This window comes from Neopsephotus bourkii, unplaced genomic scaffold (assembly GCF_033783945.1).
Source record: "Neopsephotus bourkii isolate Nb327-2 ecotype Australia unplaced genomic scaffold, CSIRO-AGI_Nbou_v1 NB_38, whole genome shotgun sequence".
NCBI lineage: Eukaryota > Metazoa > Chordata > Aves > Psittaciformes > Psittacidae > Neopsephotus > Neopsephotus bourkii.
In genome coordinates, this window is record NW_026900555.1 from 1,176,621 (window position 1) to 1,201,884 (window position 25,264).

At 40.0% G+C, this 25,264-nt stretch overlaps 1 protein-coding gene and 1 long non-coding RNA gene across 9 annotated transcripts in view; both read right to left on the minus strand.

Annotated features, from left to right (window-relative positions):
* The window catches only part of SPART (spartin), a 467,162-nt gene extending 451,892 nt beyond the window's left edge, over positions 1 to 15,270 (minus strand). For 2 of the 8 annotated variants that reach the window (XM_061345451.1, XM_061345462.1), the window contains exons 1-7: positions 14,126 to 15,270; positions 12,898 to 13,095; positions 11,810 to 11,914; positions 10,374 to 10,503; positions 9,408 to 9,602; positions 8,403 to 8,730; positions 4,196 to 5,352 (exon numbers count right to left, since the gene is read on the minus strand). In XM_061345451.1, the coding sequence (XP_061201435.1) occupies positions 5,166 to 5,352; positions 8,403 to 8,730; positions 9,408 to 9,602; positions 10,374 to 10,503; positions 11,810 to 11,914; positions 12,898 to 13,095; positions 14,126 to 14,953 (1,971 nt within the window). In that variant the 5' untranslated portion in view covers positions 14,954 to 15,270 and the 3' untranslated portion in view covers positions 4,196 to 5,165. The other 6 variants (XM_061345488.1, XM_061345470.1, XM_061345499.1 and 3 more) reach the window with 6 other exon arrangements.
* The window catches only part of LOC133207989 (uncharacterized), a 214,844-nt gene that overhangs the window by 50,771 nt on the left and 138,809 nt on the right, over positions 1 to 25,264 (minus strand). The window lies entirely within an intron of this gene.

The following is a 25,264-nucleotide window of genomic DNA, read 5'->3' on the forward strand; positions in this document are numbered from 1 at the left end:
CGTTGTAGGGGGGTAGAACATAAGGATGGAGAGTGAGAAGAAGTCATTTTAATTTCCCTTGTCTGATATATATTAGAGCAGGAGGTGATTTTTGACAGTCTCAAGTTATAACTGATGGTATCATCTAATCAGTGAATTATGACTTGAGGTGTGGGTTGAGTTCAAAATTGTCTGAAATCAAGAAACAATTTTAGAAAAGTGCTCCACTATAACTGCATTTAAATTTAGCTGCTCATTTTGCCTTCATGATTTACTGAATGCTGCCTTTTGAGATACCTATTGGAAACAATTTCCATACCAAACCAATAATTTAAGTAATGACTTGGACCTAGGTTAGCATTCATAACGACCTGGGTGTACTGAATCTTAGCAGCAAAGGTACTAATCAGTAGCCATATTCCTTGTTACCAGTTTTTGTGAAGAACTGCTTCAAGATCAACTTAAACTATCATGCTAATTCTCAGCTAGAGGGCACACGGAGAGAACTCAGAGTGAGCCCTGGAATCACCAAGGAGTCAGAAGAGGAGAAAGCACAGGGCTGTACCCTGGCCACAGTGTATTCTCTCTGCCTCAGGAGACTTCTTTGACCTCCCTCCAGGATACTTCCAGGTCCCCATATGAACTCCAGGATTGCAAGATGTCCTAACTAGGTGAGCTCTCAGGAGCTAGGTCGCAGTGCACGTATAAGGATGAGCCCAAATCATGCTGGTTGGGCTGGTGCAGGACAGTGGGTGTAATTGTGTGCTCAGGAACTGCAGTGACAGAAGAGCAAAAATGTCTTGTGGACTAAGGTTCTGTGAGTAGGCAAAACCTTGAACCACCAACATTTTTAACAAACATGGCAGTAACAGTGAAAATTGCAACACATGAGATTTTTCTTCCATTTCTTTATTGCAAATAAGTAGTTAAAATTAGACACATGGATACCTCTAAATGTACTTTCATTGGTTTAAGGCATTAATGTTCTTTTTCAGATGAAAATTTTTACCAAGAAAAGTTAGGAAACTTGGTCATGACACAATGTAGCTTGAAAACAGAATTTTATACTTAAATACATATCTTCAGATTACGCGAAGGCAGTAAACAGCTAGAGTTGCTTAAAAGCAAAGTACACCAGTTGCTGAAGACAGACATTTGGATTATGACATATATTAACTTTTACAAAGAGCTAGTATTCTTGTCATATCAGTATCATATGGCTGGCTCTGTGGACAAGGGACAACCGGTGGATACTGTAGATTTTGACTGTACCCAAGGAGTCTTCCATAGTACCTTTATAGCCACATCCGCAAGTTGTAGATTGGGTAACTGGGAAATAAGGTGGCTGGAAAACTGTCTGGGCCAGCAGGCTTAAAGTGCAGTGATCAGCAGTATGACTGCTTGACTCTGGGATCAATACCTGAGACAATACGCTTAAATCTGTGTTAACAACCTGGAAGACTAAGCACATTCTCAGCAAGTTTGCCAATGATGATGAACTGAGGGGAGCAGTCATCATGCAGGAAGGCATTCAGAGCCTGGAGAAACAGGCTGCTGAAAGAAACCTAATGAAATTCAATAAAAAGCAAATGCGGTCCAACATTTAGGATGGGAAAAGCCTTGAATCAGTACAGGCTGACGGCAGTAATTAGAATGCAACTTCATAGGGAAAGACACGTGTCCCTGGTGAACAAGGTGACCACGAGCCAGCAACACATCTTGCAGTAGACAAGACCGATGGCCTCCTAGGCTGCATTAGCAAGAGCACAGACAAGAGGTTGAAGGAGGTGGTTCTTCTTCCCTTCAGCACTTGTGGGACCACATGCTGCAGTGCTTAAGATTTAAGGCTGCTACCCATGTCCTGTGTTCAGCCTGGAGAAAGCATATGGAGATCTTAGTGCTGTCGACAACTACATAAGAGGAGGGCATAGAGGAGATGAAGAAGCCAGACTTGTATTCAATGTGCACTACGGAAGGATAAGCAGCACCACACCTGAGTGCATAAAAGAATTTTTGGCCCAGTGTAAGGGAGAAATATTTACCTTTACCAGAGTCAAAATTAGCAAAGGTTGCCCAGACAGGCTCTGAAGTCCCCATCCTTGGAGATAATCAAAACAGTTCTGTACTGTGCTCCAGATGGACCTTTTTTGAGAAGGATGATGGATTACACACCTCTGTAGCTCCCTTACAACCTACGTTATTCTGTGGTGAGCTGGTCAGCATGTTTTACTGGAAGGTAGTTTTACCAATTCTTTTTAAAGGATTACAGATTTAGTTTGTCAGGGAATATTAAGAAATAGGCTATTCCAAGATGATTTTTAATCATAATTAAACTAACCAACCAACCTGCCAACCTTGGAATCTAGAGGAATCCATTCAAATGCAGGGGTTTAAACTCAAGGTAAAAACAGTGGTTTATACCTATGGAACGATGAAGGTGCCAGAGAGAATAATAGCTTAGAATGACTTAGAGGTCATCAGAAGTAATATTCTCAAGACAAGATCAGAGAGCACTATTCTAGCACAAGACTTCAAATAAATTCATTTGGAAATAGGAATGCATTAGGAAATCAGGTAGTGGTTCACTCAGTAAACAGGCTAGTAAGACTACTTCTAGGACTGCCATTCTAGGACTCCATCAAACGATGTTCAGTGTTCAAAGGAGGAACAAAACCAAGCTGGCAATAGAAAACAACCTAAGATGTAAGGCTTAAGGAGCTTAGTGCCTATAGTGTATAAAAAGAAGAGCTGAGGTAAGGTAGGAAGTGTGCGAAGGGTGTTGTTTATGGTAGAGGAAATGGGGAGAAGCCTATGGATTTGCTGCCCAGGGTCCAAGCAGTGACAGCTGAAGCAGAGTAAGTTGAGTTATACTACTCTGAGCAGGGGAAATTAATTAAATTTTGGAACAATGGAAAAGGAAATATAATGGATGTATCACATTAAAAACTGTAAAATAGGGTAGGCATTAGTGGAAAAAAAAACCACCAACCAACTTTAATCTACTTTGAAACAAATATGAAAGACTGAGTACATGTGAAGAGAACAGCAGGTTGAACAGGACAATAATGCTTGCGTGATAGGGATGGCATTTAAACCTTTTTCCTCAGTTTGCTACAATTTGGTCTCTTGAAGACTTGAACACTTCAATCTTAACTGTTGCTTTAACAGAACTTGTGGTTCTGATGGTTTACAGATGAAACTAAAGGTATGAGTTGCATGCAAAACCAAAATATGAGAGAGAAAGATGCAAATACATACATTCCTGTTGTAAATGCAGCCCATAACAACAAAAATGCTTCTGTTAGCATGGAACCTTTAGTAGTCTTAAACTGGTTAGACTTGCTGGCAAGTGACATTCTGTAGTAACAGAAATTCTTGCACTATGCTTTTGATGGGCATTTTCAATTTGAAGTATTTTAAGTTCTAACTGATGAGCCTGTTTCTGTTGTAGACGTATCCTAATACTGTTCTTTTATTACTTCAGAAGTCCTAGTCTTTCCACTCACTGATCCATACAGTAGTTTCACGTCATAAAAAAGCCAAGCGCAGATTAACCAACTTTGACATCATCTTTATTTCCATAAATCATTACACTTCAAGTGGTTAGTTCCTTTGTTTCACATTTCTCACCCTAAGTACACACCTACAGTAGCCACCACAAAATGTGCATCTATTACCATTCTAACAGCATTAGTTATTTATTTTTTCCAATGTGATGCAAATATCATTTGCTAACAGCAAATTATAGTTATTTTCTCCATTCCCATGAAATGGAGATAAGTTTTAAAGTGATAGAGTTCTGCTTGATACAGGTCCAGCCAATATTAGAATATGTAGCAGCTTTGAAACTCAACAGTGAACTGTTAAATAAACAGTGTGAAAGCATTTCAATGGTTCTACATATGGAGCTATTTCACACTGCACTAGGAACAGGATAACCTACACCGTCATGTCTGTTCTAGTCCACACACCTCTCCATTAAGAGGGCTTGTCTTCATACCCTTTAAAGACAAACCTTGTGCAACTATGAATTTAACGGAATAAAGATGCTGTTAGAACTACTTCTTGAAGCAAATACATATTGTCTGTGAATGCCCCATCCCTGGCAGTGTTCAAGGCCAGGCTGGACAAGGCCTTAATCAATCTGGTCTAGTGGGAAATGTCCCTGCCCATGGCAGAGGGGTTGGAACTAAATGATCTTAAGGTCCTTTCTAACCCAAACAGTCTATGGTTCTGTGATTCTGTATCTGCCATTAGGAGGCCATGGTATATACTCTGCATCTTTCTGGATTAGCTGAAAAATACAGAATGCTCAGAAGTTCCTAGTGTCCTCTATAGAATAATAATAGAATTTTCTGTTTTAACAGAAGAATAATTTACACAAAAACATATTCATCCTTTACATAAAAATCTCAAAAAAATCTTTGTATATTCCTTATGGAGCCAACTAAAGAACACGTTTTTCTACAGTTGTAAATACCCTCTTTTAGAAGAGATGCTTCCTATCTTTGGTTTCCTTATATGTTGGATGAAAAAAGAAAAAAAAAAAAAGTTTTAAAGAGAATAACTACCTAGTTACCTGAGGCTCATCTTTCACTTCTTCTAACATGAACTTTGGATAAGATTTGCTGTTTGATAGCCAAAAAAAGGAAATTCTCTACAAAACAATGAAACACAAAGCTTATTTTAGTAATGCATATTAAATAAGACAAGGCTGGTTTAGTAAAACTAAATCTTCAGAACAGTTAAAAAAATGAAACTAGAAATCCTATTTGTTCCACAGTTATTAATCCTATTTGTTTCTGTATCACCACCTTCCTTACAAATATAAAGGACTCCAAAAATATTCACAACAGTATTTCTATATTAATCTAGTTCATTTTATATTTTGAAAAAGTGCTTAAAGAGGCAAGTTTATTAACTGCAAACTCATTATCTGTCCCATTGTCTAAAGCGCTGATTCAGTTGTTTAAAACCCTTTTTCAATATCCAACAAGGAATTAAGACAATTTTCGTTTTTCGTTACATAAACACCCTCCCTACTATTAAATTTTCGTATCAAGTTAAGTAACAGTTGACTGAAAAGTACAGCGTGATTTGTGTTAAATTGCAGATTAGCAATGTAGTGACTTCTAAATAAGAAGTTTCATCTCTAATGTAAGGCTTTGAGAAATATTTCAATGCTTTCATTTTTTATCCTTCTTCTTATTATCCAATACTTTATATTCATCCAACACAGCATGTCCGGTTTCCTTTGCAGTTCTCTTTACAACAGCTTTGATACCAATATTGTCAATGTTAAATGCTGTCACACCAACATTGATTGCAGAATTCATAGCATTGTCTGTAGCATGGCCAGCATCATCTCCATACCTAAAGAAAGACAGTAGTTTTGTAGATTGGTATACTTACTATTTTAATCTTCACTGGAATTTGTTTGAAACAAAAATTTAAGCATTGCCAAGAACAAATAATAATCACACAGCCTGCATGTATAAAGAATAAAATTAGAAATAACCAAGCCATTTGAGTAAGCACTGCTCCTCTACCAGATGGATGACCAATATGCTTCTTCACTTTTCCCTCATAAAACCTTCCAGTCTTTCTCCTTCCTTTCTCTCTAGTTTTGAAAAGCAGAATGCTTATCTATAGAACCATAAGGCAGGAAGTTGTATGCAATAACCCCCCGAAGTACTTTTCCACCTAGGTTCTTAGGTAAAACTCCTAATATCCCTGTAAGTCCTATCCCCTGGTAAGTCCTCACAACTAGGCCCACAGCTGCTAAACGCTCTCAGTCTGTACCATGGGTGGCAACACTGAGGAGGAGGGAGGGCAAATACTGTCCTGCCTTCTCACTTCTTACAGAAAAAAGGGACTGGAATCATCTTAAGCATATTTTTTCCTCAGTTGGTACCACCACTGCCATCATAGTGCTTGGTTAGTACTTGTCCTGTATCACCTTCACCTGTTGTACATAGTATAACATGATGCTGTGTCTGGTGTAACAACAACACATTGGCATGCTAGTTCAAAGTCCCAAAAGCAGACTCACTGAGGTAGTGCACAACCATGCTCAAGTAAGTTAACCCACACAGTCTAACAGGTCTTCTTGGTACAGTGAAGTGCTGACACAGCTATGCTTGTGTGTTGGAGGTAGCAAGGTTCCTGCAAATAAATTCCACTGTGCAAAGTTTTCTGAAGTAACCTCTATCAATACAGCAGCAAAGGGGAAGATAAGGGCAGAAGTCACACAAAACCCCAGAAAGCTCAAAGCAGCCTTGAGGATATGATGAAAACTACTAAGAGAGAAAACCTCTGGTATCTACACTGGACTGTGGGTCCACCTTCTTTATGCTTTAAGGGGCAATTCAGCAATCTCATATTAATTACTCAGCTATGAAGAAAGATACACATCTACACCAGTAGAGAGAGTATACTGAAAAGAGGACAAAAGTATAGTGAGAGCAGTAACTCCAGCTGTTCTGGGCAGCAAGACATTTCCCCAGAGAGCACTGTATTCAGACAAACCAGGCCAAAGGGCAGTATTTCTGGCAGCATTAGAATCCCAACTATTTGCAGAATTACTTTTTTCCCTAAACTTCTTATGACCGGAGATATTTTGAGAATTTCAAAATAAGGCCAGAAAGAAGCACAAAATATCAAAGAATCAATTTATCACATTATCAGTACAAGCCACGGCATAATGGCTGGAACCAACAATGAAACAGAATAAAAAAATTAGTGCTTTTTTTGTTCTGCTTTTAATTCTCTGACAGAGCCTTGAATCACCAACATTGGATTTGCAGATCACAGATTTAATCCCACAGCAAAAATTCCGTAATTTGTCAATTTGATTAATTATATTTGACTAAGGAACATCACAAGTCAGTTTTAGGTAACATCAGTGAAATCACTCAAAGTAGGGCTGCAGCTTATCCGATACACTCAGACTAACAATTTGTTAATGTTAACTGATTTTTCAGTTTGCCTGTCTCAACTACATAATTTGTAACTTTTGGGTTTTTTTTTGTTTTAAGAAAAAAGTTGGGTAGATATAGATACTGCAGTTGTTCAAACTGTTGTTAAAAAACCCACCAAGGTAGTAGCATGGCTCATTGGCAGAAATATTACTTCCAAAGCTACATTTTCCCCCAGTTCTGATTTTGTTGTTGATTTAGAGACATTGTGATGATGCTTTGTTAGCTTTGTGGAATTTAACTCATTCATTGGAGTACTTTGAGGGGCAGAGATCTTTGTCACCGAAACAAAAACCAGCTTCCAAAAGACAAGAGTATTTATATATATACATATATATATATATATATATATACACGCACACATGTACATATTTTAAAGATCACATCTGAAGTATCTGCAATTGTCATTAACTGCAACATTTAATTACTTATTGTTTTTCACTCTTAGTGGCTGTTGGCTGTTGATCTTCGTATTTCCTATCTTTATATCTAAAACAAAAACATTAATGTGAATTTATGTGAAACAAGTACCAGTATAATACCTCCCAGCATTCCTACTGAACACAAATGTTAGCAATAAGGCACCACTGACTAGAACTTCATTATTTATCCTTCTATTGTAACACATCACAACACAACCCTGAATGCCAATCCATTTAATGCTATATGCTCATGTTTACATTGTTACCTTCTGCTAGTACTCTATGCACTTCCAGCACCTCTTGCTACACTTACCACCGATGCCACTTAACCTACATGTTCGTTGGCTCTTTCTACTATACGTACCGCACTTTTTTTGAGGAGTGCATTTTGCGGTCGTTTCAATATATTCCTGTATTCTTTACTGCATTTTTCAGTACATGCACTCCTTTCTGGTCTGTCATCTTACCAACATCATCTTAATCTAAAATGTTACTACCCTTTCTCCTCATTATCTTTTTCTAAGAACATCTGTATTTTGCAAGTCGAGACTATCTCATTATTGCTATTAATGCCTTAGATTTCCTTACATAAATTTTTTTGTACCTACTTCCTTTAGCCAGACCTGCCAAGAGATGAAATTCTTCCATTTCTCTTAAATTTAACTAAGTTTACATAAATTCAGGATCAGAGCTGAGAGGTTTGAATCAGTAACTTTGTTTATAATGACATTATACTGTAGCACAAAGACACATAACTGAACATTATTTATAGCATAGCCTGAAGTTGTAATGCTTCTAGAAGAGAGCTTAAAAAAAACACAATCATTTACTCATCTCATATTTTTACTTACAGGAGATGCTCATTACTGTGCACTTAGCAGCTTATCATGTGCTGCATAATTAGAGCAAAGCTGGTACTTCAGTCACCTCCCCTGCAATTTGATAAGCTTTTTTTTCTTTTGTCAGTAATCAAACACAATGACAATACACTGTAGAACATAAAAACAATAAAAACATAACTTACTTGTATTTGACAGTTTTTACAGTCTCAGTTGAAACACTTTTAGCAATGCACTTCGCTGCACTTTCTAAACCTTGCCACACTGTTGAAAACCCTGTAAAAATTATCAGCTTATTTGAGTCCACAGCACTGAAAATTATGCAATTAAAAAAGCATATGGGATTTCTGTTACCTTGAACTCCACTTGCTGCTACGACCAGAGCACCATCCAATGTGGATTTGCCATCTTTATCTTTCTTGAGGGACTCTGGAACTAATTTGCTGCCATGCTTCTTTACGTGTGGAGCCAGCTCCTTCCCAACACAGCTTGCTATAGAACAGACTCCCTCAACTACCATAAAATAATAATATGCAGATTATTTAGTACAAACATAGAACATCTTCCTTTAAAGGTCCTTGTATCTAATTAGAAGTAAGCACACTGAAGTCCTGAGTGTTGCTTCTATTTAATATGCTTATTTCAATGACAGGCTTCAATCCATGCTTAAGTACCCAACAGATACAGAAGCAATCTTATTTTTCAGGTTCTGAATATTTCAGATTTCAGATTCAGCTCCAATTCCTAAGAAACAAGTATGGCTGAACAGCACTACAAAGGGCACACTAGTCTCACACTCAAATTTCAAGAAACCATTTCCACTGTTTTGTTATCCCCAGCTCACAGATAGGGAACATGCTGTTTCTTCTCTGCCCTGACTTCTGGAAAAGTCTTCCTTACAATCTCTCCCGCTCTTCAAAGTAGTTTTATAACATCCAGCACAATTTTCTTTTAAACTTTAAGACTGTACAGTATATACTTTTAGGAAAGAAAAGGATGCCCCAAGGCCAAATAATGAACATTAGTCCTAAAACATGTCACTTGCAGGAGATAACAAGGCAAAAACTACTGATCTCTGGATTTCATTGGATCAGTCCTTCTCTAGTTTATTGGCTAGAGAAACCAGATCTCATTTTACAGAATATTTATTCAGACAAAAATATAATATACTATGAGATGCAAATTTTTACCTAAGAATTGGCTGACTTTCACAGCTCCTCCAGTAGCCTGTTTTGCTACATGAAGTCCCTTTGCTACAGTTGGGTTGACTTCCAGAGGTTTTTCTTCTGGTTGGATGTGTTCTCGCAGTTTAGAAGCTCCTTTATGTATAGCTTTACCAGTATATTCTGCGCCTTTTATTAGGCCCCAGCTTACCCAAGATGCACCTTCAAGGCAAAAATTGATTTTCTTACAACATACAACTTCACAGACTACAATTCCTACAGCTTTCCCTCCTCTGCCTCTGCAACACTGACTGGAAACATTCCTTAAACACAGCCTGCAATTATAATCTTCCCTGAACAGGCCAGCATGAATTCCTGCAGCTGTTTTCTGCTCCTACATGGCCCACTTTTTTTAAGTTCACTTTACTGAAGTTTAATACAGCCACCCCTCATCCAAACCTCGACTTCATACAGTTACTCTGTTTTTGATAGGTATCCAAGCCACAACTGGGTCAGAAGTGATAGAACTGCCTATCTTGCTGCTGTTACCTTATGAAAACAAGCAACCCAACTCTCTAGTCCTCCTAGCGGATTCATCTTTATTACAATCAGTGAACAGTCATTAGTATTTCCAAAGTTTCTCAAAGAAAAAAAAAAAGTTTATCTGCAGATACATGCCTGGTTAAATATAACTGCTTGTACAGCAGTAAAATTGTTCTGTCTCAGTGGTTTGCGTAACATTTAAATCCTAGTATTTAGTCAAATGAGAAGCCTACCTCATTTGCAGTAAGCAAGACTGTTGGCAGTGGATTTAAATTCTGCACTGGTTTCATAACGCTCAAAGTATACTTTAGATGATCACAAACGGAACTGATGAACAACTACTTCTGACCACTCAGCTTTTACCAGCCCACATGGATCAAGGTGAAAATACTGTTAAAATGTTACTCACAGCAATTCATATTCAACACAATCCCTTTATTACAACAGTACCTGACAAGATTCCATGGGCAATTTTCTCACTCCATTCTGGCAATTCTTTCCGATTTTCTGCTCCTTCAGGTTGTGGTTCGATCCGTACAGTCTGAGACAAGTTAATTGCATCACCAGAGGTATCTGAAGGCTAAAAAGGGAAAGTAAACACCTGAGAATCTAATTTGCAACATTATCATCAGGATTTCTGTTTTAGAACATACAAATCCATTATCAAATCATGTTAATGTTGTGCATTCCTCAGGTCAGTGAAGAGAAACTCAAGGGAAATTTGTGATTCCATTACTTTTGCACAGATAACCTGTGCATTCAAAATAGCTTATCAGAAAGTTCAGTATTTTCTGTATGCTTTCTTCATCCAGTAACAAAAAGATGCACTTGCCAACACTGCCAAAAGATGAGACTTGTCCTTTATCATTTTTATCTTCTCAGAGGGAAGTCAACTCTGCTGTTACTCAATATGGGAACTTAAGTCTTTGGTCACAGAATACAGCTGCACTAAAAGAATGCAGCTGTTCTGGTTGTTTTGCTCCTCATCCTTTCCTCCCAAATGTAAAAATAAAGGAGATTATTCATCATATGTACTGTTGATGTTTTTGCAGACTGGCACAGCGAAGGAACACATTAAGCTGTGCATGATACTGCTCCAAATTTGAAGTTGGATGGATGGGTTCTGTGTGACAGCAGAAAAGAGTAGATTAAGACTTAAAAGGTTGCTACCCAGAAGGTTAACAATCTATTGCTGACATGTACTATATCATCAGTTACTGCTTGACAGCAGTGTGAAATTTCATGTTCAAGAAATGTCTTTAGCCTGTGACCAAAATGCTTTGGAGGTTGGGCAGGAGAAGAAAAAACAACAACAAAACAAAAAAAAAAAAAAAAAAAAAAACCCAAAACTATGTTCCAGATATAATTTAGCTACACCACAGCTTGGTTAACAAGACTTCTAAGATCTATCCTAAGGAGCAGAAATGGATTCTCTGGAAGACAGGTGACTCAGGACTGTAATTACATTAAATATAGTTGTTAATTAGACCCTCATGAGTACTATGTAAAACAGACATATTAAATGGCCATCAAACCAGGCGTTGAAATATTTGTGCTGTATTACAGGTTTTAAGACTCCAGAAATCTGCTGATTTGCAAAATGTGGTAGCTTGCAGTAACTGAACCAGCTCTTAACAGAAAAACAAACTAACAAAAATTAAAAAAAAAAAAAAAAAACAAAAAAAAACAAAACCAACCAACCAAACAAACAAAACCCCCCAAACAAAAAACAATCAAAAAACCCCAAGCCCTACACGGCATAGCATGCACTGCAGCTGTCAATCAAGTCTGAAAGCTCAACAGCTCCAACATGTATAAAAAAGCCATGTTTTTTGTTCAGTGACAGTTTTACTAATTAAATTTGGAATCACTGTCCTAGAATTTACCTGGACTTTGTGGCCAGACATCTGTTTAAATTTATCTTCAAAATGCACTCTCTCAGTTGCTGGGAGCTCTGAAGAAAACCCTACTCTCTCATGTGATCCTGGCACCTGTGACATTGTATCAGGGAACATTAATAAAAACATGGAATTTTAGGAGAAGGAACTAATGAGATACCAAATTTGAACTACTTCTAAGCAGGAAAACCAATAGATTTTACCCATTAAATCCTGCACTGAAGCATCACATTATTCTGTACTACTTTTCCATTTTAAGTCAAAACTAGGGGCCTCTTTTGCTAGTGAAATTTCCTGCTGAACTCGACAGGATTTATACCATAGCAGAACTCTGCCCACATGGCATGCTGTAAACTGGTCCTGTATCATCACTGCGTTCAAATCTTGGTGATTCAACAAGATTCTATCTTTCATGAGAAGATACAATCTTCTTATGATCTTTTAAGTAGTCACTGATTACCGTTCTTCCTGAAATGGTGCGCCAGTGCTCTTATAGTAAGGTATTTCACTTGTTTCTAGTCACTTTCTCTTACTCCATATTTGTTAAGAATATGGGGGGCTTTTCTATTTTTTTTTATCAGTCAGTACCTTACTGCAATAAGGCACTAGATTTATCTGTTCTGAGATCCCATTTGAAGGTAGGTTTTTGAGGTACACACTATTTTCACAGATTTTTTCTAAAGCACCTTAACATTTTTGAACTGTAAAGATTTGGGCACAATATTCCAAGAACAGTATAATGAAAACTACACAACAATGTTTCCTCCTGAACACAAAATTCCATTTGGGTTCTATGTTACCTTTTGGAAAAAATAAAGAAAATATAAAAAATGGTCTCCATTTCCTCTCTGGGCTTACTATTTAGAATTAAAAACATTTTTTCCTCCCATCTCACAAGGCCTATAGTTTCATTACTAGGTTGCTTAATCTTGGCTACTTTATCTATTTCTCTGTGATGGGCTTACCAAGCAAGAAACAGAACTTCGCAGTTTTACACAGCTAACTGTAAATGGGAGAATTTATTGATCATTTACACCTCTCTTTATTAGCTTAGAACAGACAGCCCAGAAATGTACCTGGATTCGAAGGTCAGACATCTGTTTTAAGAGATCCTCAAACAGCCCTCTGTCAGCTGCTGGAAGTTCTGAAGACAGCACTAGTCCCACGTAGGATCCCGGTATCTGGGACATCGTGTCAGGGAACATGTAGACTCCAGTATTGCAGCACAGCACAGGAGACTGGTTACACATTAGAGGATATAACCAGTCACAAACCTAGAAACAAGAAGTACATAAAGGAATTAAAGGATGCTTTAGAAAAGAAAGCCAGGTAGGACATAACGATAAGCACCATAAACTTGACCTTCTGTTTAGTACAAAAAATAAAATAGCTGTATGAAATCAAGAAAAAAAAACCCAGCACCATGGAAATATTCTTGATTGGCTCTGACAGTCTAATGTAGAGAAAATACTATTCACAGGACTATAACTTGGGCTAGTAGCCTCTTAAATAAGGTCTAGTCATAAGGCCCAGGTACAGAAGCGGATGAAAAGCACTGCCAAACAAGTCAGGATTCACAGGGCCTGTAATTTCCTGCAGATTCAGGACAAGTTTATATGATAGGATAAAGAAAACATGGCTCTCACTGAGCGATTGTTGAAGACTGATAACACAGGTGGAGGTGAATCAGCAGATCCCAAACCAGGAAAAAGTTTTTGTTCCTCTAAGTTTCCCCTTCACTGATGAGACTTTCAGCAGCCAGTCTTAGCAGCAACAAGAAGATCTAAAGTCAGAAACCAGACCAGAAACACAATGTATGTTACAGAACATGCCTACATGAAGCAAGCATGGACTGTAAAAATGCAAATAATGCACCTTCTTTATTTGCAGTTGAGAGTCTGGATTAATATGGCCCTCAAATTCCTAATTATCAGTGTCCTAACTGCAATAACTTCTCACTAGTTGAGACTTAAGTGGGTAGCGCAACACCCTTTTTTTACACTGACATGTTACACTAGGCAAATCAACATGTCTTCTCTAAATGAGGAAAGGGAAGTTAATTTTATGAAATGAAAAGACAAGTAAACTCCTTTAGAAAACAATTCATCAGAATAGTCAGCACTTGACAACCTTGGAAAGACACAATTTTTGCAGAAAAAGTCATAAAAATGTGAATTTGCATAAAACTTTTTTCCAACATCTTTGACACTACCACACAGAGCAAGAACTTAAAGATGATTGCCTTTTAAGATTTCATAGCAGCTCTTGAAATTTTATTAAAGGACAAAATTATTTTCCTGTTACCTGAAGAAATGCAGGTGGACGATTCTGGGCTGTCTCGCTCTCCGTATCCAAGAACTTCACAATGCGCAGATATCCAGGATATGAAGGAGCACTAACCTGCCCATCAGGAGTCACGAAGAATATCTGTACCCCCTGGGGAATCAAGATCAGCTCATCTGCATCCACTCCCAGGTTTTCAAGGGGAGGTGGCTGAGTACACTTGCTGTAGTAGTCCTCACTTACAGAAGAAAACTCCCCAGAGTCTGTGCCATAGGACACAGTAAAATGGCCATTAGTAGCTTGAGGAGTATAGGCAGGAGGTGCTTCATTTGGCAGACAAAGAGGTTTTGCAGATGGACTCATACCTGGAATTTGTGCCGGGCTCACAGCTGCAACACTTCCATCTGCTGCAGGTGGCTGACTTGGTACAAGTAGAGAATTAGGGGCGGGGGGTCTTTCTGGCTTTTCTTTGGAAGGAATGGATGGGTACAACCTGGGCACTCCATCAGGGGCATCCATCACCGCAGGACTCGCTTGTACAGGTGGGGTGTTTTGTTCTAGAATGCCAAGTCGAGTGTGAACGTTTTGCAGGGTCTCCCTCATCTTCTGTTGCATTTGCCTAGCAGACTCCCACTGGGACCCCACGCATGCAGGACCCTGTGACGGAATGCTGATTCCTTGGAGCAAGTGGTCAAGCCCTTGCTTATAATAAGTTCTTGCCTCTTCCTTCTGACCCAGTTCATCTGTATTCAGTCCTTTATTAATAAAAAAAAAGGCTTTCTTGTACTCTTCATTAATAGCTTTAATATTTGCATCTTCTTGCATAACGGGATCCTGCAGCTGTTCCATTACTGCAAACTGTATAAAAAAATATTAAAAATATTTATAAAGCCAAACAATATTTACCTTAGAATAAAATGCTTTCTAATTAGTTTCTAGTGATGACCATACTGCATGTATTAGCAGAAAGCTAACTAGTTGCTTGGTACAGTGTCTGATATGTTATGGTTATTGCTTAATAACCTTCAGATTTAGAATATGTGATTTCAAGACAGCAAGAAACTTACAACTATCATATCTAGTTACATCAGACATGTATTTCTTAAAAGTTAAACATCAGAAGAATATGGACATGCCCAAATTAAATTTTCCATCTTAAAAAATTAAGAGCAGTAGCAAATACAGGAGTAAAAAAAAAAGTTTAAGAATTTACTTTTGATGATATTTAAAAAAAAATCAAGGTATTAAAAAATTTCAGTTAACGTTTTTGCCAATTCAAATAAAGGCTGAACTTAAAAAACTCAGTACATATTTACTTAAATATTTTAAGGGAAAGCACTCAACAGATTTAAACAAATCTTGATAAACTTTAACACACAGAACTGGGAAGAAATACTCTGAACAGTTAAAGCTGTGCTTTATAAAATAAAACCAGGGAATTACTTATTTCCTTTACAGTGTTTATAAAGTGAGAAAGACAACTGGTGTTCTCCCTTCCTTGCATTCCAGGTGACAAAAACCTGGAAGCACCAGTATGTGCAGGTTGCAGGTCCTATGAATGTATTTCTCAGACTGTCTCACGTGTATTTCAATAACTGAAGAGCAGAAAAGAATCCAACAGGATTATGTGTATATGTTTTAACTGAACGTGTATCTTCTGTCCTGGACAAATGTAGTAAATACAAATCATTCTTGGACAAAGACAGTGTTTACAAAACACAATGCAAAAAATTCCAGTGAATTTTTTTTTGCTGTCAGGGTTGAGAGGCATTGTCAATTCAGAAAAATCAGGTTATTATACTAGGGAAAATGGTTGTGGACAACAAAAATAGGATATTATATAGAAATGAAAGAGCGTGCGTTTTCAATAAAAACAATGATTCTCTGCTGTAAACTGGACGGAGTAGAGGAAAATCTAGATAAAATCACAATGATAGCAAGACAAAAAACATGGGGTAAGTAAAAATCAAAGTTCAAAAATAAAAATACTTCTATTACACATACAGAAGTATTAATGCCACTGTAAAAAGCATTGATATCAGACAATGATGAGCCACATTCTAGCAATTTGCACAAGAACAAGCAGAGGTGTACAGAACTTACTGATGTTTTCTGGCGAATCAAGTACTTTTTCCTAGAGAAAGTTAAGTTTGGTTTACTAAGCCAAAGACCTAGCAACTGCAATAGTCTCTTCAATTAAGGAGGTGATCTTGCCCCTCTACTCTGCTCTTGTGAGACCTCACTTGGGAGTATTGTGTATAGTTCTGGTGTCCTCAACAGAAAAAGGACATGGAACTGTTGGAACAATTCCAGAGGAGGGCCACGAGGATGATCAGGGGACTGGAGCACCTCCCATATGAAGATCGGCTGAGAAAGTTGGGGCTGTTCAGCCTGGAGAAGAGAAGGCTGCGTGGAGACCTCATAGCAGCCTTCCAGTATCTGAAGGGGGGCTATAGGGATGCTGGGGAGGGACTCTTCATTAGGGACTGCAGTGACAGGACAAGGGGTAATGGGTTAAAACTTAAACAGGGGAAGTTTAGATTGGATATAAGGAGGAAATTCTTTCCTGTTAGGGTAGTGAGGCACCGGAATAGGTTGTCCAGGGAGGTTGTGACTGCTTCATCCCTGGCAGTGTTCAAGGCTAGGTTGGACGAGGCCTTTGGTAATATGGTTTAGAGCGAGGTGTCCCTGCCTATGGCAGGGGGGTTGGAACTTGATGACCTTAAGGTCCTTTCCAACCCTAACTATTCTATGATTCTATAAGGAGGAAATCCTTTCCTGTAAGGGTGGTGAGGCACTGGAATGGGTTGCTCAGGGAAGCTGTGAATGCTCCATCCCTGGTGGTGTTCAAGGCCAGGGTGGACAGAGCTTTGGGTGGCATGGTTTAGTGTGAGGTGTCCCTGCCCATAGCAGGGGGGTTGGAACTAGATGATCTAAGGTCCTTTCCAACCCTAACTATTCTATGACTTTTTAAATATACTGGATAAAAAGAAGAAAGTAAATTAGCAAAGAAGAAAAGAATTATTAAGATGCAAACTTCTAATAAATTCTGAAATAGCACCTACATTTATTTACTGTCTCTTCTTCTTTTAATCTATCAATAAAGTAAAAAAAGAATATATAATCTAGAAAATTATATATATACTCCAACAGATATATCTATAATTATATACATATACTCCAACAAAAACAGAGAAATGCAGGTCATGAAAAGATTTTTAAAGACCCAAAGATGGAATGCCATGTTCTAGTCCCACATCCTTTATGATCTAAGTGCAGGTAGCACTTATGAGACTGATGCATCTGCAGTCACATGACAGACATACCATGTAATCTGGAGCACATTTGTTTTTATGATGCATAAAATCCAATTTCATGCAACAGACAAGATACATGACTTCAGTCCATAGCTTATAATACAACAGCGATGGCCTGAGAAGGATGCCCATGTGGAGCATATCAGCAGTGACTCAAGCCACAAGGCTCACTGCCCACTGCTCTATCCTCACATAGCAGGAAAAAGGAATTTTGCGTTGAAGGAGATTTTTTTGGTTAATTGCAGTCATTTCCTGCCAACAGGCTCAGCATCTCTTATTTAAGCTGAGGAACAATACTGCCAACCATGCTGCATCAAAAGAAGCATAACCAGCAGGTCGAGGGAAGCGATTCTCTCTCTCTAGTCCGCTCTTGTGGGACCCCACCTGCAGTGCTGCATACAGCTCTGGCGACCCCAACACAAAAGGGACATGGACCTGCTCGAGTAAGTCCAGAGGAGGCCACAAAGATGATGAGAGGGCTGAAGCACCTCTCCTACAGAGACAGGCTGAGAGAGTTGGGTTTGTTCAGCTTGGTGGACGTAAGGCTCCAGGGAGACCTTTTAACAGTCTTCCAGTACCTAAAAAGGGCCTACAAGAAATCTGGAGAGAGACTTTTTTCAAGGGCATGTAGGATAGAACAAAAGGGAACAGTTTAAAACTGAAAGAGGGTAGATTTTGATTAAATGAAAGAAAGAAATTCTTCATTATGAGAGTGGTGAGACACTGAACAGGCTGTCCAGAGAAGCTGTGGCTGCACCATCCCTGGCAGTGTTCAAGGTCAGGCTGGATCGGGCTTGGAGCAACCTGGTCTAATGGAAGCTGTCTCTGCCCATGGCAGGGGGTTGGAACTAGATGAGTTTCAAGGTCCCTTCTAGCCCAAATCATTCTATGATTCTATAAAGAATAAGTGCACATTTAATATCCATCAAGGACACCTAGTTTAGGAGTTACAAGCATACTTCTAACCAGCACAAAATAAAACAATTACCTTGAAAGTAACTGAAATCTAACAAGTTTGTGGATAGAGCTAGATCCTTACATGAAAGATTAAACTTAACCATGTCATATATCTTATGATCTACACATTAACCATTTGAAACATGAACAAATTATTTGCTAGCAAAAAACCCCAGGGGCTGCCAAACCACATCATCTTCTGTCAATACTTGTATTTACTAACGAAAAATCCATTTTTCCTTTTGAGAAGGGTATAAAGGTGAAAAACAATTTAACAGTATTTAACATTAACTTAATAGTAAAAAATTCCAATTTAAAAATTATTGTAGAAACAGAGAATGTTTAAAAGATTGAGAAAGACAAGTTTTAACTAATCACACTGTACTTCTTTATGAGCAAAATCTAGTGTTTTGACATTTTTAGTACCTGTGAAAAATCCCTTCTTAAGGTACAGAATTAATTTGTGAGAACAACTGCAGTACCTTAGTCTACTTTGCCCCACGGTTTTGATTTGTTTTTGTTAGGAAAGGCTGAGGCAAAGATATTCTAGATTCTAAATAATTCTTTTGCTAGTAATTGTTATGCAAGAAGAGACATCAAGTAAAAGCCTCAAGTCATAGCTACATTCCAACTTGAGCCGATTAATTTACTATTCACTATACGCTTGTCACATTGTTACTAGACTGTTCTTGCTAAAGCTCAGTCTTTATTAATGCTAAAAAAGGTCTGTAAGAAAAAGGAGCTGTCAGCACTATCAGCATGTACACAGCAGTAGTGCACGGCTGTGCATGGCAGAGATACAAAAGCTGACTCAGCAGCTCAGAAGAGTGGGCATGCTGCAACTCATCTCCAACTGTCTGAAATATCCCAAGTTGGCAGTATATGCACAGTACAGTTATCACCAAACCATGCCTTCAGGTAGAAAAGCATCAGGAAATGGAGGAAGGAATTCACAGTAAATTTTAACACAAGACAACTGAAAGTCACCCTTCAGGGGAGACTTCAACCACTCTGATATCTGTTGGAGGGATACTACAGCCTAGCACAAGCAATCCAGGAGGTTTCTTGATTGTATGGAAGACAACTTCCTTCTGCAAGTAATAAAGGAACTGACAAGGAGAGGTGCCATGCTTGACTTCATGCTCACCAACATGGAAGGGCTCGTGGGAAATGTGACACTCCAGGGCAGCCTTGGATGCAGCGATCATGAGATGGTCAAATTAGAGATCCTCAGGACAGTGAGAAGAGCGTGCAGCAAGCTCACTGCCCTGGACTTGAAGAGAGCAGACTTTGGCCTCTTCAGGAACCTGTTTAGTAAGGGCCCATGGGATATAGCCCTAGAGGGCAGGAGAGCCAAGACTCTTGGTTGATATTCAAGGATCACCGGCTAGAAGCTCAGGAGTGTTGCATCCCAACTAGAAGGAAGTGCAGCAGGAGGGCCAGGAGACCTCCTCGGATGGATAAGGAGCTGCTGAGAAAACTTCAAATGAAAAAAAGAGGCTTATAAAAGGTGGAAGGAAGCACAGGCGGCCTGAGAAGAATACAAGGATGTTGACCGAGAAGCCTGGGACCAGGTTAGGAAAGCTAAGGTCCAGTTAGAATTAAACTTGGCTAGGGATGTTAAAGATAAGAGGAACGGATTCTATATGTAAATTGCAAATAAAAGACAGACTAGAGACAATATGGGCCCTCTCCAGAAGCTATCAGGAGAACTGGCTACCCTTGATTTGGAGAGGGCTGAGGTTTTCAATGACTTCTTTGCCTCAGTCTTCACTGGCAAAGGCTCTGACCACACCACCCAAGTCTTGGAAAGCAGACGCGGGGACTGTGAGAATGAAGACCTTGGGCCCACTGTAGGAGAGGATCTGGTTCGAGACCATCTTAAGAACATCTGGGAACTGATGAAGTACAGCTGTGGGTCCTGAAGGAGCTGGTGAATGAAGTTGCTAAGCCACTGGCCATCATACTTGAAAAACCATGGCAGTCAGGTGAAGTTCCCAACAACTGGAAAAAGGGAAATATAACCCCCATTTTCAAGAAGGGGAAAAGGGATGACACAGGGAATTACAGACCAGTCAGTCTCACCTCTGTGCCTGGCAAAATCTTGGAGCAGATACTCCTGGAAGGCATGCTAAGGCACATGAAAAACAACAAGATGCTTGGTGACAGCCAGCATGGCTTCACTGAGGGGAAATCCTGCCTGACCAATCTGGTGGCCTTCTATGATGGGGCTACAGAACTGATGGACAGCAGGAGAGCAGTTGATGTCATCTACCTGAATTTGTGTAAAGCGTTTGACACTGTCCCACATGAGATTCTTGTCTCTATATTGGAGAGACATTAATTTGACAGGTGGACCACTTGGTGGATAAAGAACTGGCTGGATGGCTGCACACAAAGAGTTGTGGTCAATGGCTCGATGCCCAGCTGGAGACCAGTAACGAATGATGCCCCTCAGGGATTGGTGTTGAGACCAGTCTTGTTCAACAACTTTGTCACTGACATGGACAGTGGGATTGAGTGCACCCTCAGCTAGTCTGCCAATAACACCAAGCTGTGTGGTTCGGTTGATACACTGGAGGGAAGGAATGCCATCCAGAGGGACCTTGACACACTTGTGAGGTAGTCTGATGCCAACCTCATGAAGTTTAACCATGCCAAGTGCAAGGTCCTACACCTGGGCCAAAGCAATCCCAGGCACAGCTACAGGTTGGGCAGAGAAGAGATTCAGAGCAGCCCTGCAGAGGACTTGGTGGTGCTGGTCAATGAGAAAATGAACATAAGCCGGATTCACTGTGCGCTCACAGAGAAAATGGACATGAGCCGGCTTCAGTGTGCACTCCCAGCCCAGAAAGCCAACCGTATCCTGGGCTGCATCAAAAGGAACGTGACCAGCAGGACGAAGGAGGTGATCCTGCCCCTCTACTCTGCTCTTGTGAGACCTGACTTGGAGTATTGTGTGCAGTTCTGGTGTCCTCAACAGAAAAAAGATATGGAACTGTTGGAACAAGTCCAGAGGAGGGCCACGAGGATGATCAAGGGACTGGAGCACCTCCCATGCGAAGATCGGCTAAGAAAGTTGAGGTTGTTCAGCCTGGAGAAGAAAAGGCTGCATAAAGACCTCATAGCAGCCTTCCAGTATCTGAAGGGGGCCTTTAGGGATACTGGGGAGGGACTCTTCATTAGGGACTGTACTGATAGGACAAGGGTTAACAGGCTAAAAGTTAAACAGGAGTATAATTTGGATATAAGGAGGAAATTCTTTCCTGTAAGGGTGGTGAGGCACTGGAATGGGTTGCCCAGGGAGGTTGTGAATGCTCCATCCCTGGTGATGTTCAAGGCCAGCCTGGACGGAACCTTGAGATGGTTTAGTGTGAGGTGTCCCTGCCCATGGCAGGGCGGTTGGAACTTGATGATCTTAAGGTTCTTTCCAACCCTAACTGTTCCATGATTCTATGAAGAGCTGAATTTATTCTTATTAATTTATTAAAATGGAAATAATGGATATTATAAAGTAAATAAACCAACTGGATTACTCCCTCACAGCACAAGAAGACATATTCTCTGAAACAGAACATTTAAGCAGCAGTTTGACTGCATGCAAGGAAGATCTTTGGTCATTATTATTTTCAGTGTACTATCTTAATACAGTGTTTAAGCATTGTGCATATTTTAATATTTATCTGTAATCTATTTCTGTTCAATGAAGTCTTATTTTCTCTGTTTTGAAGCTGAAATGAATGGCAAAGTGTGTATTACTAATAATTAGAGCACTGCAAACCAACCTTTGATTCTACGGCCAAATCGCCCCAGATCTGTACTAATAAGATTTAGAGGAACTCGCCTTGGAGAAAGCTGGTCCAAAACAGAGCTAAGAAAGGACCTAATTGGCACTGCAGATAATTATAGATCAATTCAGTGCTTGAGCTGATTCCATGGCCCTTTTCCATTTATCAGCACAAATAACACTCTGAAGCTTTCAGGGGGACAACCAAGAGGGACTACAATGCAACAGGGAAACCGAAGTTCCATTTGATATTGTAAACTAACATCTCAACTATCTGACTGACCATTCTGCATCTGAAGCAGCAAACCCTACTTCATTAAAAAATAATGTGTATTTTTTTAAAAAAGACATCTCACTGGTAGATCTCAGTACCAGAAGGTAACTGAGCCTAAAGCTTAAGAGGATTAAACAACCTGACTGCCAGAGGTCACTCCAACTATTTTTGAAACCCTGGGGGTATAGCAAGAAAAAAAAGCAAAACAACAGCAACAAAAAACCCAAGAAACCAACAAGAACCTCCAACACTTTAATCCAAGAGCTCTTCCTATATGTCAGCTGTTTCTCTATCAGACACTGATTTCAAAGATGAAGAAGATGAAGGAGACCTACCATGCAGACAGAACTGTTTAAGCCTTATTTCTATAGGGAAACAGGAATTAAGAAAATATTTGTAACTTCCAAGAATTTAGAGAACTACCTGAATTAAAACAGATGTTGTAAAGGATTGAAACTAATACAAGCCAGGTACTAACCTGAATAAATTTATGGCTTTTCTTTTTTTTTTTTTTTTAGTTTGCTTAAAGTAACCCTTGTATTTTTCATTAGGTGAGGGCCTACTGCTAGCATTTCAGCAGGCAGGTAATATCAAAGACTGGACAACAGAGAAAGTCAGTGACCTGGTCTAACATGGCAATTCGTACTCTCGAAGTTACTTAAAGCTTTAGCAAACTCCCATCTTCTGACATTCCACCCTACACCATCTTCTCAGGCAGATATTCCAGTGCCTGCATTCACCCAGCCAGCACATCTATTTTCCTCCCCTCGGTACTACTGCTGTCTTAAGCCTTTTTTTAGCTAAATAAGTCAACTTCCTCCCCACCTTCTTGGTATGTATCTCCATCACATGCTCTCAACACAAAGCTTTTAGGCTCTGAGCACAGACTTAGCACTTCTCTAAAAAGGAAAGTGAAAACCCATGGGGCAAATAACACTCTTCATGGTGCAGCTGGCATTACACTGTTCACAGCACTGAAGTGTAACATCACCACTATCCACTGTTCTGTGGCCGAAGATTCCAACAACATCATGGAAAATTTACTGTTACGTAAGATAGCTATTTAATGTTTTTTTCATTAGCTACATGCCTGCCAGTTTCCTATCACTGCAAACTGATTTTTCCATATTCAAACTACTCAAGTCCAAACTGTTTGCCGTGAATCTTAAAAAAAAAAAAAAAAAAAAAAAAGGACAAAATAGGGAGCAGTTTTCCAAAGTATTTTAACAGAAAACCTCTCAGTTGTACGAGACAACACTCAAAACGTTACTGATTACCGCGGCTACTTCAACCTGACCTAACCACACCGCTCCCCACTGCCCCGCCGGCTCCTCCACCCCTCCCGCCAGTCCCTACCGCCGCTCGCCCGGGTGCAGGGCAGTGGGGCTCCCGCTCCGCCAGTCATCCCAGCCGCTCCGCGCAGAAGCGATGCTGCTCTGCAGGGAGAGGACCCCCGGGGGCTGCCACCACCCTCCCAGGCCCTGCTCAAGACCGCGGCCCGGCTCACCGCTGCGCACGCTGCTCGCTCCGCTTTGTCCCGCCTCGCCGCAAGCGAGCAACTCCCCTCCCCGCAGCCCAACGACTCTGCAGTGCCTCGGGCAGCCCCGAAAGGCCCGACCCCACAACAGCGCTCGCCGAGCCGAAGCCCCCCCCTACGCCTCCCCTCCCCTCCGCTCCGCTCCACCTCACGGGTCAGGCGGCAGCGGGCGGGGCAGCTGATACAGGACCGTGACGTCACAGAGCGCCAGCTGACGGGGGGGCGGAGGGAGGAGGCAGGAGGGGAGGTGTTGTGGGGGTGGCGTGTTGTTCTGAGCCGCGTCGTTACCAGCGTTGTTTTGTGGACGCGGGTCTTGGTAGGCCTGGAAGCTGGTAAAGGGCACATCAGTGTCACAAGTGAAGGAGGGATGAGCTGAGCAGATGTACGCCGAGGCCGCCTGAGTTGTCCCGAACACATAAGCATGTCCACCATGACAGTTTCCTTCCATGCTGTTCCTGCTCTGCCATGTCTGCACCTGACCAGCTTGTATCTGCTGTGAATTTTTATAACCCTAGTGCTTGTGCTTTAAATAAGAATTCACACCAGTAGAGGCCTGGACCTCTATCCCTCCTATACCTGTAGAAATAAACTGCTTCTGCCTGACCTGAACCTACAAAAATTAAACTCTGTGTTTATTCTGCAAATCTTCCTCCTCACTTGCAAATGGTAACTGTTTCTCTTGAGCTATACCTTCAGTGACTGCAATCTAATCAACCACTGTGGGCTTGCTTAATTTTGCCTGCATTTTCATAAAAATGATTTTTCCCAGATGCCTCATTTTTAATACTTTAATAACATATAAATAAGTTCCACATAAGCTGGACAATATTTGTATATATATGTATTTAGGGATAAAAGCACGTATATATATCACTGACTTAAACATTCAAACAGTGAAATCATTGAGAGATCTCAAATCTCTGAAAGTTAGAAAGCGTTGGAAGGGAGGAAGCTGTGAATCAAAAATGAGAGAAAATTCTCCAAAACCACTTACTAGTATGCAAATAAATTTCATTGATTTACACCAAATGCCAGTACAAGTGTAACCTGATTACACATTAGATAGGAATCATGCTGTGTAGAGCGAGTGCTTTTAGTCAGCAGTCCCTGAAATACTGATGGAAGCACAATAAATCACTGTAGAATATATAGTTATTCTACAGCTTGTAGCAATAGTAAAAACTGTTGTAGATGAGTAATGGTCTTTACTATGATCATTACCTTTTTTTCTGCCTTCAAACTCCATAATCATTTACCGATAAACTGTCCTCAAGCCAAGTGAAGAAAC